This window comes from Pezoporus occidentalis, unplaced genomic scaffold, assembly GCF_034315485.1.
Source record: "Pezoporus occidentalis ecotype Australia unplaced genomic scaffold, CSIRO_AGI_Poc_V1 ctg8, whole genome shotgun sequence".
Classification (NCBI taxonomy): domain Eukaryota; kingdom Metazoa; phylum Chordata; class Aves; order Psittaciformes; family Psittacidae; genus Pezoporus; species Pezoporus occidentalis.
The window spans coordinates 8,626,279-8,638,795 of record NW_026916158.1 but is presented as its reverse complement, the minus strand read 5'-3'; the positions used below and the strand labels follow the sequence as shown (position 1 = coordinate 8,638,795).

General features: G+C 41.1%; 1 protein-coding gene across 6 annotated transcripts in view; it reads left to right on the top strand.

Annotated features, from left to right (window-relative positions):
• Window positions 1–12,517, top strand: part of MECOM (MDS1 and EVI1 complex locus) — a 343,256-nt gene that overhangs the window by 146,587 nt on the left and 184,152 nt on the right. For all 6 annotated transcript variants that reach the window (XM_062603153.1, XM_062603154.1, XM_062603155.1 and 3 more), the window contains exon 2: window positions 4,683–5,032. In XM_062603153.1, coding sequence (XP_062459137.1) covers window positions 4,683–5,032 — 350 coding nt within the window. The remainder of the gene's footprint in view (window positions 1–4,682; window positions 5,033–12,517) is intronic.

Sequence of the window (12,517 nt, the reverse complement as noted above, 5' to 3'; positions counted from 1 at the left end):
CTCTGTGCTCATTTCTTCAGCAGTGAATAGAAATGTTAGGTCAAACGATTATAAAGCTCGCTGGTCTCTTTCAAGGATCCATTTCAGTGTTTTGTGGTACATTCAGGTCCACCCTTGCCTCACACAGGAGAGGTGACTAATTTACCTGATCCTACTACTTTTCCTCAAAGCCTTCATTGATGCATCCTAGCCAAAGGCTAGGATATCAACATAGCTAGCATTGCTCAAAGTTACCGACGTGGGATGGACTTCTTCCATCGTACAGAGCTAGGATCTTCTGATGTCTAGTCTTTGAGGCTAAGGGAAATCTTTCTCACCTTTGAGAAGTTACAGTCATGAATCAGTGTGTATCTTCCCGTCGCAGAGAACCACCTCCACGTTTATCTCAGCTATTACTTTATCCTGCTTGGAAGATGATGCCATTATAAACACATCTGAAGTAGACTCTCTAGATGCTTTTGCTTCCAGCCTACCTCTTCCATCCAGAGTTATCAGGCATCCAGCTTATGAGCAAGTCACTGGTGGCCATATGCATGGTTCCAAGAGCAGAGGACCAGATTTGTGCTAAAGGATTTATCAGTCAGTGGTTGCTTTGGGAATGTGTATCCTCAGGCACAAATTGCCTGACGAAAGGAAGAATGGATAGTCTGTAGGGATGCGTTTCTGTTTGTTAGGGATGGCTTTGGGTCTGAAGATCTGGATACAGCTTTGATCCTTAGAGGACTTTGTGCAAACTTTGGGTTGAAGATCACCCTGAAAAATTGATAGGTGTAACACATCCCCTTGACATGAGATGCCATTGCATGGCATTTCAATTGCAGAAAGGCATGGTTTCATTGAACGTGTGTCCCCATGTGCTTTTGAAAACAGCATGCCTTTGCCTCACTAGCAATCACAGCCAGTGGAAAGTGGTTTGGGCTGTGTTCAGCAGCTTCTGCCTCCCTCGGTTGTTAATGTCTCCTACCTAATTGCTCTTGGAGAGGAAGAGGGTTCTGAACTGCTAAGAAACATTCAAATGGAAGGAAGTCCTCTCCTCCTTCCAGCCACGCACAGAAGCCCTCTTGGTCTCAAAATGACCCCAGGGCCTGAAGTTATGGCAGTAGCTTTGGCGTGTCACTCTCCTGACCTCATCAGGCACATCCCCAGCATGTAGCCACGTGGACTCTTTCCTGCTGGCGTGCAAGGTTGTGTCAAAAGTGCAAACACAGGTGTCCACCCTGGTATTTTAGTAGCAATTAACCTTTCCTCCTGGGTTTCCTTTGTAGCTTGCTCATGTTTTTATTATGGAATAGTGGTGAAGAATTTTATGGAGGCTAATATTCAAGCTTCCACGTTACCTAATCTCATCTGTTTCCTTATCGGGGCCTCAATTTTAATTTCATTCCATTTCTAGTGGGGATAATTGTTGGACTTTAAAGAAGCCATCTTGAATTTCAAAACTGCAGTGTTCTCTGTGTGAATGCTATGCAGTTACAGGGAAAAAGATGCTTATCAGCACAGCCCTGGATCTAACTCTGACGTTACAAAGGTTTTCTATCAATCAGTATCTCATGGTTTTGCTGGAAGTCACTCTGATCCATGTAGGTGTAAATTTTAAGGGGAATAGTCCCACACCCTTTGAAAATGAAGACCAGATCCCTGGTTCGTGTGCATTGGTTTTAATATAGCTCCTTCACAAGTATGTCTTAATGGTCTTCTCATCTCTTGGTCAGTTGTAATTCAAATTCTTGTTTACTTTGAGGTTTTAAAATATTTTTTTTTGCTAGAAAATGTTGCTATTTTGGGCAGAATAATATTTCAGTAATCTGTTTTACCACACTGTTAGGGCTTTGGGGCATATAGACATATTGTATTTTCCAGAGCTTTCAAACTGAAAATCTGTGTTTAACGACGACATCGGGTGTGGCAGCTGGAAATCAAAGGAGGCACAATAGACCCAGCAAATGGACTTGTCTCCCTGCCAGGCTTCCAGAAGCCAATTTATCAGCTGCAGGTTTGACCCTATATGGCTAAAACCGAGTGTAGCCAGGATGACTGAGATAAGTATAACCAAGGCCTTTGAGTCTGCGAGAGAGAAATTGAACTGGACTGTCCCTCGGGGAGAAGAAACATCTGTAAAGCTATGCTTGCTTTAATGTTTAAGGCTCAGCTTGTGCTGGCTCGTGGGCAGGCACTGCTGGCAAGTGGGGCTGAGGAAGGTAGCCCTTCGGGGTCATTGCTTATGTTGAATTAAACAATTGGGTGAGCTGCTTCAGTGTTTGGTGGAGAGCTGAGTGTAGCCGTGGGACACAGGGAGAGCCTTAGTTTTATGAGGCACTGCTTGGTGGAACGGGGACAACAGCAGTGACTGTGAGATGAGCTTTTTAAAGAGTTTGAGTGTCAGGCACCCAGCTGTCATGGAAAATCAGTAGGATTGAGATGCTGAAGTTTTTAAGCCCCCTCTTCAGTGAGCCATGTGCTTATTATCATCCAGATCACTTTCCTTGTGTCATTTCTCTTCCTGCACCCCATGTGTATACACAGGTTGTGATTTTGGGTTTTTCTTTTTTCTCCCCTCTCCTGCTTCAGAACCAGCTGAAGTCTTTTAGGCAGGACTGCAATCTAAACAGCTGGGGGAAGACATCTGAATGGGAGCAAGCTTGCCCTGGGTGGATGCAGCATTGCTGCTGGCCTATAAAACCAGGGAGTGCATTGGGGTTTTGGGGATGCGCAGACCAACCTCTCTCACTCCCTCCACCACACTGGAGTGGAGCCGTGCCTGGGGCAGCAGCAATGCCACAATGTAACAGAGATGGCTGGTAAAGCGGTTGTCTCAGGGCAGGGCAAAGTGAATGGCGGCATCCAGGTGGAGCTCTGTCTCTACCATTGTCATGTATTTTCTGTCGCTTGCAGTCTATGCCGAGTTTTGCTGTGGCCAAGAAAGTACAGACATGGACTCACAGGTGCTAGGCACAGAGCAAGCTCTCTGCACTAGTGATTTCATGAACCCTTCAGCACTTTCGCCAAAATCAGCACCACTGAGCTGTGACAAGCAGAATTTCTGAAGCACAGTCACTGGAAAATCCCTCTGTGTGTCCTTCTCAGCTAAATGGTAGAGCCAGTCAAGATACTCTGCTACTCAGTGTCAGGTATTAGAAAAGTGACAAATTCATCAATATTAGGTTCAATTGTTAAGTGCAGGGGGAGTCTGCCAAACCAGAGGCCAAGCGAATGGGTAGCTGAACTTTTTTGTGACATGTATGAGGTCATAGCCAGTGCCACATAAAAGAAAGAAAAACAGTTCATGGCTGTGAATAAATTGCTCACAGATGAAGAATCCAATTTGCCAGTCATGTGATGGGAGCAATCTATTCAAATGATTTGTTATGTCCCAGTGTTTGTCTTAGTACTAGAAGCATGAAAGCACAGATATAAAAATGTGAGATAATATGTAACAAAGATGTGAGAGACAATGGGCTATGTCCAGTTTCCAGTGGAAAAGGCATACAGTGCTAATCTACCATGGATAGTTTCTTGTATGAGCAAAAAGTTGAAAGGACACTTTAAAGTTTCCTATTTCTTCACCAAAATGTAGTAATTCTGAATGCCAAGCCCAGCCTAACACTTGGATTTCTGGGCCAACTGTATTATGCAAATATCCTCATGAGCAGATCTTAAATATTCAATCTCTCAGCTGAATTCCTTGGAGAATAGTATTCTTGCCTCTTATTAGGTTAGAATTAAGTGAAATGAATTCTGATGTGTAGGAAAAGTACAGTAACATTAATAAAGTTAAATAAATGTAAATAATCAAGATGATGTTTGGTTAGTTTGTCTTTTTGCTCCTTTTGCATGTATTTTTGAGTTGAGCGCTGTATTGCTTGTGCAGTTAAAGCCCCTGCTGAAGTCACTTGGCCTTTTTTGACTAAAAGGAATTTACAATCAGCCTTACGTTTTGAGCTGTCAAAACTAGTGACGTTTTGCATTTTTTTTTTTTTTTTTGCCTTCTAAGCCCCAGTGATGAAGTTTTTTCTAATGTGTTTTGGATCTGTCCCAGGGTTTTTTTGCAACTGTAAGAGGAGAATGTTCATGTTCTCTGTAAGGTGCTGTTTGGATCCTGAACTTATTTTAGACCATTGCGTTTCTTGGAGGTCAGTGGTAAGATGCTGATTTACATCAGCTGAAGTTCTTTCCAAGAGTTGTGTGGTAGGCTGGATCCTTTCCTCTAAGACTAATTGGCGACCATCAAACTTAATTTTGGCTATTTTAGGTTCAATCTGTCTCTCTGAAAAACCAGTAAAGCTTTCCTGCTTTTCACTTCACTTAGATTTCAGTTGTAATGTATAATGCAGGCTTTCAGTTGTAATTTCAAAGCGTATGCAATGCAAAGCGCTATATCCGGACCAGATTGGACAATAGGGTGTGCCTGCATATACATCTGTATGTAATTCCCTTGCTTGTGTTCAGTGATGGAAACCACTTTTGATGTCGGGTATATTGAGAAGCACTGTGTACCCCCAGGCCTACAATAAGGAAAAGGCTCAGCTCCTTCCAGGGTGAGGCTCCGCTATAGGAGCAGTGATTGATGAAGGTACTGCCTGTCTTCCAAACTGTCTTCTTCATTTTATGTGCAGGCTGAAAGGGTTTCATATGCAAAATCTGTCAGGATATTTCAAATCCTACTGTTTGGCTTTATTTTACAGGTGATGAATGTTTGTATGAAAGCTTTCCTGAACTTCCTTTGGAGGAAGTGCCAGAAGCTGATGGAGAGGCTCCAAATGTCCAGTGTCCAACATCCGTCAGCATTCAAGAGCCATCTTCTCCAGCGACCTCCAGTGAAGCTTTCACGCCAAAGGAGAGCTCTCCTTACAAGGCTCCAATATATATTCCTGATGACATTCCGATTCCTTCAGAGTTTGAGCTCCGAGAATCCAACATTCCTGGAGCAGGATTAGGGATATGGACTAAAAGGAAGATTGAAGCCGGGGAAAAATTTGGCCCTTTTGTAGGAGAGCAGCGGACACACCTTAAAGATCCCAGTTACGGTTGGGAGGTAAGATACTGTGTACATTCTTTCGGTCTGTTGAACTCTCTTGCGTGTCTATAAACACACAACTATTTGCAGAATTTGAGTTCTATCCTGCAGCAGTAGGGGAATATTTGTATGCATGAAGACTGCTTTTTGGCCTTTCACATCTTTCTGTGTGGAAACAAGTATAAAATGAGGAAAAAAGGCAGGATTTATTGTTGCTCTTCATGCATGAAATGTGTCTGGGTATTGGCAGGTGATGCCTCTTTTGTGAAAAAAAGAGGAATAAGTTGTGTTGTTGGAACATTTCTGTACCATTTTTAGTCTGCTCTTGGACAGTCCCGCAGTATGTTTGTGAGTGAGGGATTTGTGAATGACACTGCACTGCTTGAAAAGAAACTGGATGCTGCTTTCAGGGTTGTTTAATCGCCACTTTCTGTCAACAGTGATTGCAGTAGCCCTAAAATGTAGTGCTGTGCAGCTAAAATCACTATTGCAGAACCTTGTGCTACTTGGGAACTTTGAAAGCTGGGGATTTGATCCTGCTTCCATTTAATTTAATGGGAATTTTGCCGTTCATTTGAAGTATGTTTGGATATGGGGATGATGTGGCTCATGTCAGTTTGTCAGGTGCTCTGAGAAATCTTGCTTTTCCTGAAGGAAGGAAGGCCTACTTTGGTGACTACTGCAGTTGTCTCTTGCTTTTCCTGTCTTCAGGGCTAACATGTTTTCCTTGTTGTGGTTTCACTGGGGAGCTGGCTGAGATGCAGGTCCATGGTAAGGGCTTTAGACCCCAAGTGGTGCAGGTTGCCAGTTGTGTTATGGTATAACAAATGCTCTTGCGTGGGTTTATTCATAGTTTTAACAATGTTCTGTAGAAACAGAGTGCAATCTCAGCTTTCCATCTGCATGTTTCCTTTGGTTTCTGATAAGCAGAGAAGTGGAGAGTTTGCACAGCTCTCCAGGGGCACTGCTGACCTCTGGAGAGATGGGAGGTTCATTTTCCCAGGAAAAATGGAGTTTCACTGTAGGGCAGAGCTTTTCAGATATGGTGGAAAATAGAGGTTTTATTTGCTCTTAACTGTTCATGAATACTCAGTGAGTTCATTCTAAACTTTCCATCCAGCTGTTTAAACTCTGGAGACCTGTGACAATATGACAGAATAGTGTCAGAAGAAATTATAGACCTGGCAGCACTCTGTCGTTAACAGACCCTGATACAATATAGTTGCTGGTGAGAAATCTTTATTATTTGAAAAAGGCACCAGGAAACCATAAAATCTGACCTTTAACCTGACCACAATTAAGCTCAGATACTGATAACAGAAATTGGAGCAAAACTGCTGAGACATGGCTGTACATGCAGGTTTAGCATGTTCCAAAATTAAGGTATTTTAGACTGGATCCTCAGCTGGTGTGATGCAGGATAAACCTTGTAAATCTGAGGGAAACTCATCCTGATTTTCACACCCTTAGATCTTGATAATATGCTGCAATATTAGAGAGTAGTTTTCCGCTTAAAATAGTTAGGATTTGGGGGTCTACAGAATCCAGACAAGAAATACATGTCTTGATAGTGCTGGAAGCCCAGCTGGCAGATAAAATCCCTTTCAAGCTGCAGGATTTGTGCCATCTGAACAGTGTTATGTATTTGGGATGGCTGGGGAGATGCTATTGAAAAGTCTTGGAGCAAAATCATACAAAATCAACAGGCAAGTCCCTCTGCAATTTGGCCACTCATCTAGAAGTACCCTGCAGTGTCCAGGGGACCTTGAAACAGTATTTTTCAAGCAAGTGTGTTAAGTGCATATATTATAACTGAAGGGAGACAGAGAAATGCTGGTTACCAGAGTTTACTCAATGAGTAAAGTGGCACGTAGTGAAGGTTAGGGCTGAAGGACAGATGTGGGGAACACCTAGTAGTGCTGGAGAAGATCTTAACAGTGCCCACCCCCATGCTCATCATCACACTCCTCTGGAAACTACCACTTCCTTTGACTTGTGCCTTGGGATTAAAAAGGGAAAAAGAAGCTGTTACTAATATGTGGGTTCAGGCAATGTCAAAGAAAGTGTGGTGTGGGATGGCAAGGGAAAGATATCATTTATTGAGGTTGAAGTACAGTCACGGGAATTCAAGTTTTTCTGTTGTCAGATTTTCTGCCTGAATGGGCACTTGTGGGAAACAGGGCATTTGTTCTGCTGGGTGCCGATAAGTCATTTAACAAATGGGGAATTCAGTCTGCTGATATAACTTTTCATTCTTATATTTGAAATATAGGAAGGATAAAACTAAAGTTTCTGTACACTACTGACCATGGATTTAAGTGACTTTGTAGCCAGAGAGGTTTTAAAGTCTTTCCACATTGATGCTTGCTGAGTGAATTGCACTGATGTAGATAAGGTCACAATATTCTCTTATGTTTGATTATGTGTAATTCCTAGAATACTTCATGGCTGTATAGAGGCCAGCCATGGCTGGTGGCTTCAAAAGGTGGGATGTCTCAACCTGCTCACACCGCTCACTGATCCCACAGGCCAAAGAAAACATTTTGCTGTGTCCTGGCTTACTTATTTCTTCACCTCACACATGCATTGCTCTGAGAAGTACATAATGGGGTTGCAACATTGCTAATGCTTGTGTGCTTATGTAATTCTCTCAAATAGACTCCCCTGTGGCTTCAGAGATGATTAAGTTATTGAAAAAAAATCAGTCTTTCAAATTTATCTGCATTTTTCTCAGTTTAAGGTGAAATACTGCATGTATAATGGTGTTTTATTCTCAAAGATGATGAAGGAAAAATGTCTTTTCAAGAAAATAGTATAAACGTTAAAATATTTTTGGAAATAAAGCTGAACATCTTCCTCAGCTGTTTTTTGATGCTGCCTATGTTACTGACTTTGCTGTAAAAGATTTGCTCCTTTTCTGCAGTTGTTTAGGATTGCTCTAGGTAGCCTAGAGTCTTAAACTAAAAAACTTCAAACTAAAACCCTACATAGCAAGGAAGAGTTTATAGCTACACACAAACTTGAATGGAAAAGGCATTCTTATTCCCTTGCAAAAGATTGTCATAGTTTTGGATATTTCCAGCTGTGGGATACTTCCGACTTCCAGTTTTTGTGACTGACATCTGAGTTGATACTAGGATTAGCCTGTTGTGATTGGGAGAGAAGTGGAAGCTGGAGGAACTGCTGCTGTTAAATTTTGCAGCCAAGCAGTTGATGATAAAGAAAAATTTGCTGCAGGAGGTTGAGGAATTTCATGTGGCCTGTTCCTATGTTCCCTTATAGCAAGACTCTCTATGGCATTGACACAGAGTTTTGTCAGAGCAAGACTTAAGAAAACAATGTCTATTATATCCATTTATATACTTCAGCCATAAAACACACTGTGGGACAAAGAGAATTTGTTGTGATACAGTTGTGCTTGGGTCACGATTAGAGTGCTGTAGACCAATTTAAATGAAAAGCTGTAAATTTGAATTTTATCTCATTTTGTGGCTCTAGAGCTGAACATTATCTAATCAGGTATTGGTTAGCTAAAGTACGAATCGAACAGGGGGTCACTGGACAAGGGGAAAGGTCGAGCTTTTTTGCAGTTTATCACTGAGGTTTTAGTATTTGCCGGCAGCCTGAATATCCAAGGGGGTCGGGAGGCTGTTGCTCAGTGGTTGTTTGAAAAAGGAAAATTGACTGCTGCTTAATCAACAAAGAAAACAAGCTTTTAAGGGATGGCAGTAATTTTTTTCAAACAAAAGCAAGGGAACACAAATTTAGTGATTTCATTGTGGTTCATGCCCTGCTATGAAAAACAACTGGGAGAGTATTTCAAAGAAAGCCTTTCAATAGGTCACCAAAGCACATGTACCTATCTTCGACCAGCATCTTCCAGGGTATGTCAAATACTCAAATTCAGGTCTCTTGCTGTTATAACAAACTCAAAGTCTTATTCACGGGGACAATTTCTTCACAGCTCTTTTTATGCTAAACTTTTATTTCTTTACTACGAAGGCAAAAATAGGAGCAATAAACTCTAATAAATCAAACTTGTCGCAGAAGTAAAAAAATATTTTAGAGCTTTGTAAAGCAGCATAAAATCTGTTTATAGAGCAGAGTATATTTTCCTGTCATGACAGTGAGGTTAAAAAACATCTCAGTTTTGGTAGAGTATGCTTGAGCTGATGCTATTGCTTCTAAATAGAAATTAAGAGGTTATTTTTTTACTTCTCTAACATTCTTGATGTGAGTCATTGGGGAAAGCTGCACAGCTTCCTAAAAATTGTTCTGGAGTACAGGCTTCCCACTAGTTTATAGACACCGAATAGTTGCAATTTTGAGTTTCAATTATGCAGTTTTTGGTTATCTTTTGTTTTTTTTTTTTTAACTAAAATTTATTCTGGGTTCTAAGTGTACATTTACCTTTATGAAAATTAATATGTTACAAAATGTAAAATTATAGGGTTTTAGAGCTGGAATCTAGTGTATATGCTCCCAAATTTGGGTTTTAACACCTAAACTGATAGCTTGGTTTTCGTGCTCTTAGCATCCAAAAACTTCCAGTGTAATCAATGGTAGTTAACAGCCAATTATTTTCTAAGTATAGATGGGATTCACACATCTTGAAACAGAAATTAAGCTATTTTGTAATAAACAGCAACAATGCTGAAGGAGATAATTTGCTGTAGTCAGTGAAATCACCCTGGGAGAGAGCAGTAGATTGTCACTTTCAAAAGAAAGAATAAAACAAAATCTTTATCACTTCTGAATATTTTTGTTAGGGATTTGGAGTTTGTCCTAGAGTTGAGTACCTCCCACCCCCTTAATTTTCTGCTGTTGTTTGACACTCACACTACACTGGCTTTTACAGACCAGATCTTGACCTTTCCTTTAATTATTTTTAAGAGCATTAACATGCAAAGTGACTCCACACTCCACCAGGTGGTTGGAAAGTTGGGAAGTGTAATGTAGATCCCTTATCTATGCTTTCTCTTTGTATACGGATTTCAGCAGTATAGGGACTCCAGGAACCTTTGCAAAAATTGCTGTTGAAGCAAACACAGGAATAAGAATGTGGGTTATTCTGTGTTTGGAATTAAAAAGGAATTATTTGTGGAGGGTGGGGATGCTTTTTGATCAATTCAACACCAATGTGGGTTTGCAGATAGCGTGTTCTCCCTCAGATCAACAGACCATCCACTTCTGGCAGCTGCAGGTGGGGGTGACATCCTTACCTTTTTTTTAATACATAGGTGATGTTTTATCCCATTTGGAGATCAGCTCTGCAAGTCATAGAGTACTCTGGCTGAGATCCAATAAAGCACTTAGGCATGGGCTTATCATCAACAGGATTATCCAGGTGTTTGAGTTAAGCATGTGCTTAGCTGCTGTATTAAGCTCTCTGTAAGGGACATAGTGTTCAGTGCCACATAGGATGGAGTTCATACCATACATCTTGCCTTGGGTGAGTATGCACGACGGTGCTTAAGACAGCTCCTCGAAAGTTGTGTACAAAAAAGACATTACTTACAGTGCTGCTAATGTTACCAGTCTGAATTCTTCTGTTGTTTGCATCTGTGTCTTATGGTGAGGTTGTGACTGTCAGGTGCTACTGCAGTAATAGGAGTCCTCTAGCAAGGCAGACAGATGCTTCACGACCACTCTGAGAGGTGATGTCGGCTGTATACCTCAATCAGCTACCTGGGCATTAACACCAGCTTTCTCCCTGCTCAGAGGCATAGTTTATAATTACAAATGAGCAAACAATAGGTCTGAGTAGCAAGATATGAGCAGGTGGACTTGTCATTCAGTTTGAATTAAATGTATTGACAGCAAAGAGGGGCTGTTGGTCCTTTGAGGTGTTTTATGGGAATGGAAGAGAGTTAGGACACAGGGACAAAACAGAGTAGTCTGCTGTTGTCTTTTTCTACTGTTCCTTACCTCCACTGTTAGTTAACATGATTAAGCACAGTGGGAGGTTGGTGGGATGTCATACTCTGTTTTTTTTTCGACAAAGCCAACAGCCTTCCCTTGCTCAGGCAAAGCTGCTGCTTACTGGAAGGGGAGTACAAACAAGATCCGCCAAGCTCCCCTCCCTTCTCTAATGGAGCTCTTCTCAGAAAATATTCAAAACTGTATTGCACAAAGTAGTGAGGGGCTGTAGCAGCTGCCAGAAAAGAAGTGCCACCCCCCCCCCCGTCCTAAGCCAGTTGTAGCACCAGGACTGCTGTTCAAGGGGCTACGAAGTCATGCAGCCAACCAAAGTCACTGTGGCAGCAGTGTCAGGAAGAGATTTTACAGGAGGCTGAGTGGGTGCTGGCACGGCATAGCTGTGAAATCTCACATAAACCATTGTCTCAATTAAACCTGAAGTGGTTTGTGTAGAATTGATTATTTCTCCACCCACAGTGGATGCTCCACCATTTCATGGTATGGTTCTAAAGCCACAGAACCTCTCTGTAGGTCTGTGTGTGTATTCCCCACACAACCGTTGAGGTTTTAATTTAATCAGAAGGAGCATTAACTCCTGAGGGAAGCAGAGTGAAACCATAAGGGTCAAGTGGACTTAGAACTAGAAGAGGAAAAGGAAATTTTATACCTTCTTCAGAGCAGAACTTGGGGGATGTTTCAGGAATTTGTATTCTTCAAAATGTGAGGTGATTGTTATTTGCCCAGGTAGATTTTACTCGAGTCCAGTAGCACTTTGTCCGAGCACTAAAAAAACAGTGAAAAGCTGACACTGATGTAGATTTATACATTTTCAAAGGTGAAGAAAAATAATTGAGATGTGTCAGTTGTCCCTTTAGAAGACAAAACCTGTAAATTGAATTTAGCCATTAAGAAAGATAACATCAGAAAGAAAAACCAAAAAGATAGAACTGAAGAGAATAATAATTGTGTCTGATAGAACTGACAATCAATCATAATTCTTCCCATTAAATAAATATGTTATAAAAAAATCATTATGAAATGCCACATTATGCAAGCCAGGATTCAAAGATGAGTTCTTTGCATTAAGTACAGGAGATGCCATTAAGGAAAACAGTCAATATGTCACTAAGCCATGGCCTGTAAAATTAAATTGATTTGGTAAATGTAAGTAAGATAGATCTGTTTGCTTTCATCATCAATTTTGAGTGGGTGAACAGGTGATGTCACCAACCTGGGAGCGATAAAGATGCAGGACCATCTGGAAAGCTTTGTGATGGATGGGCAACTGCTTTTGGATAGTGACAGTGCTGCGGTACTTTGTCACTTGGGATGCAGTACTTAATAACTTTTCAATACCATCATAATAAATTTCACTGCCTTATTAATATAGAAATGGTGAGTTATTACTGTGATGGCTATTGTAAATAACAAGAGATGCAGCTGTCAAAAGCTGATTATTTGGGCATGTTTCTTTAAGCAACACAGTTGACTTGGGGTAATCAACGTATGTCTATACCAGCAGAGTTTATTGCTCTTGTCAAAAGAAAAAGCTGCATTATTCAAAAATTATATGAAGTCCATAAT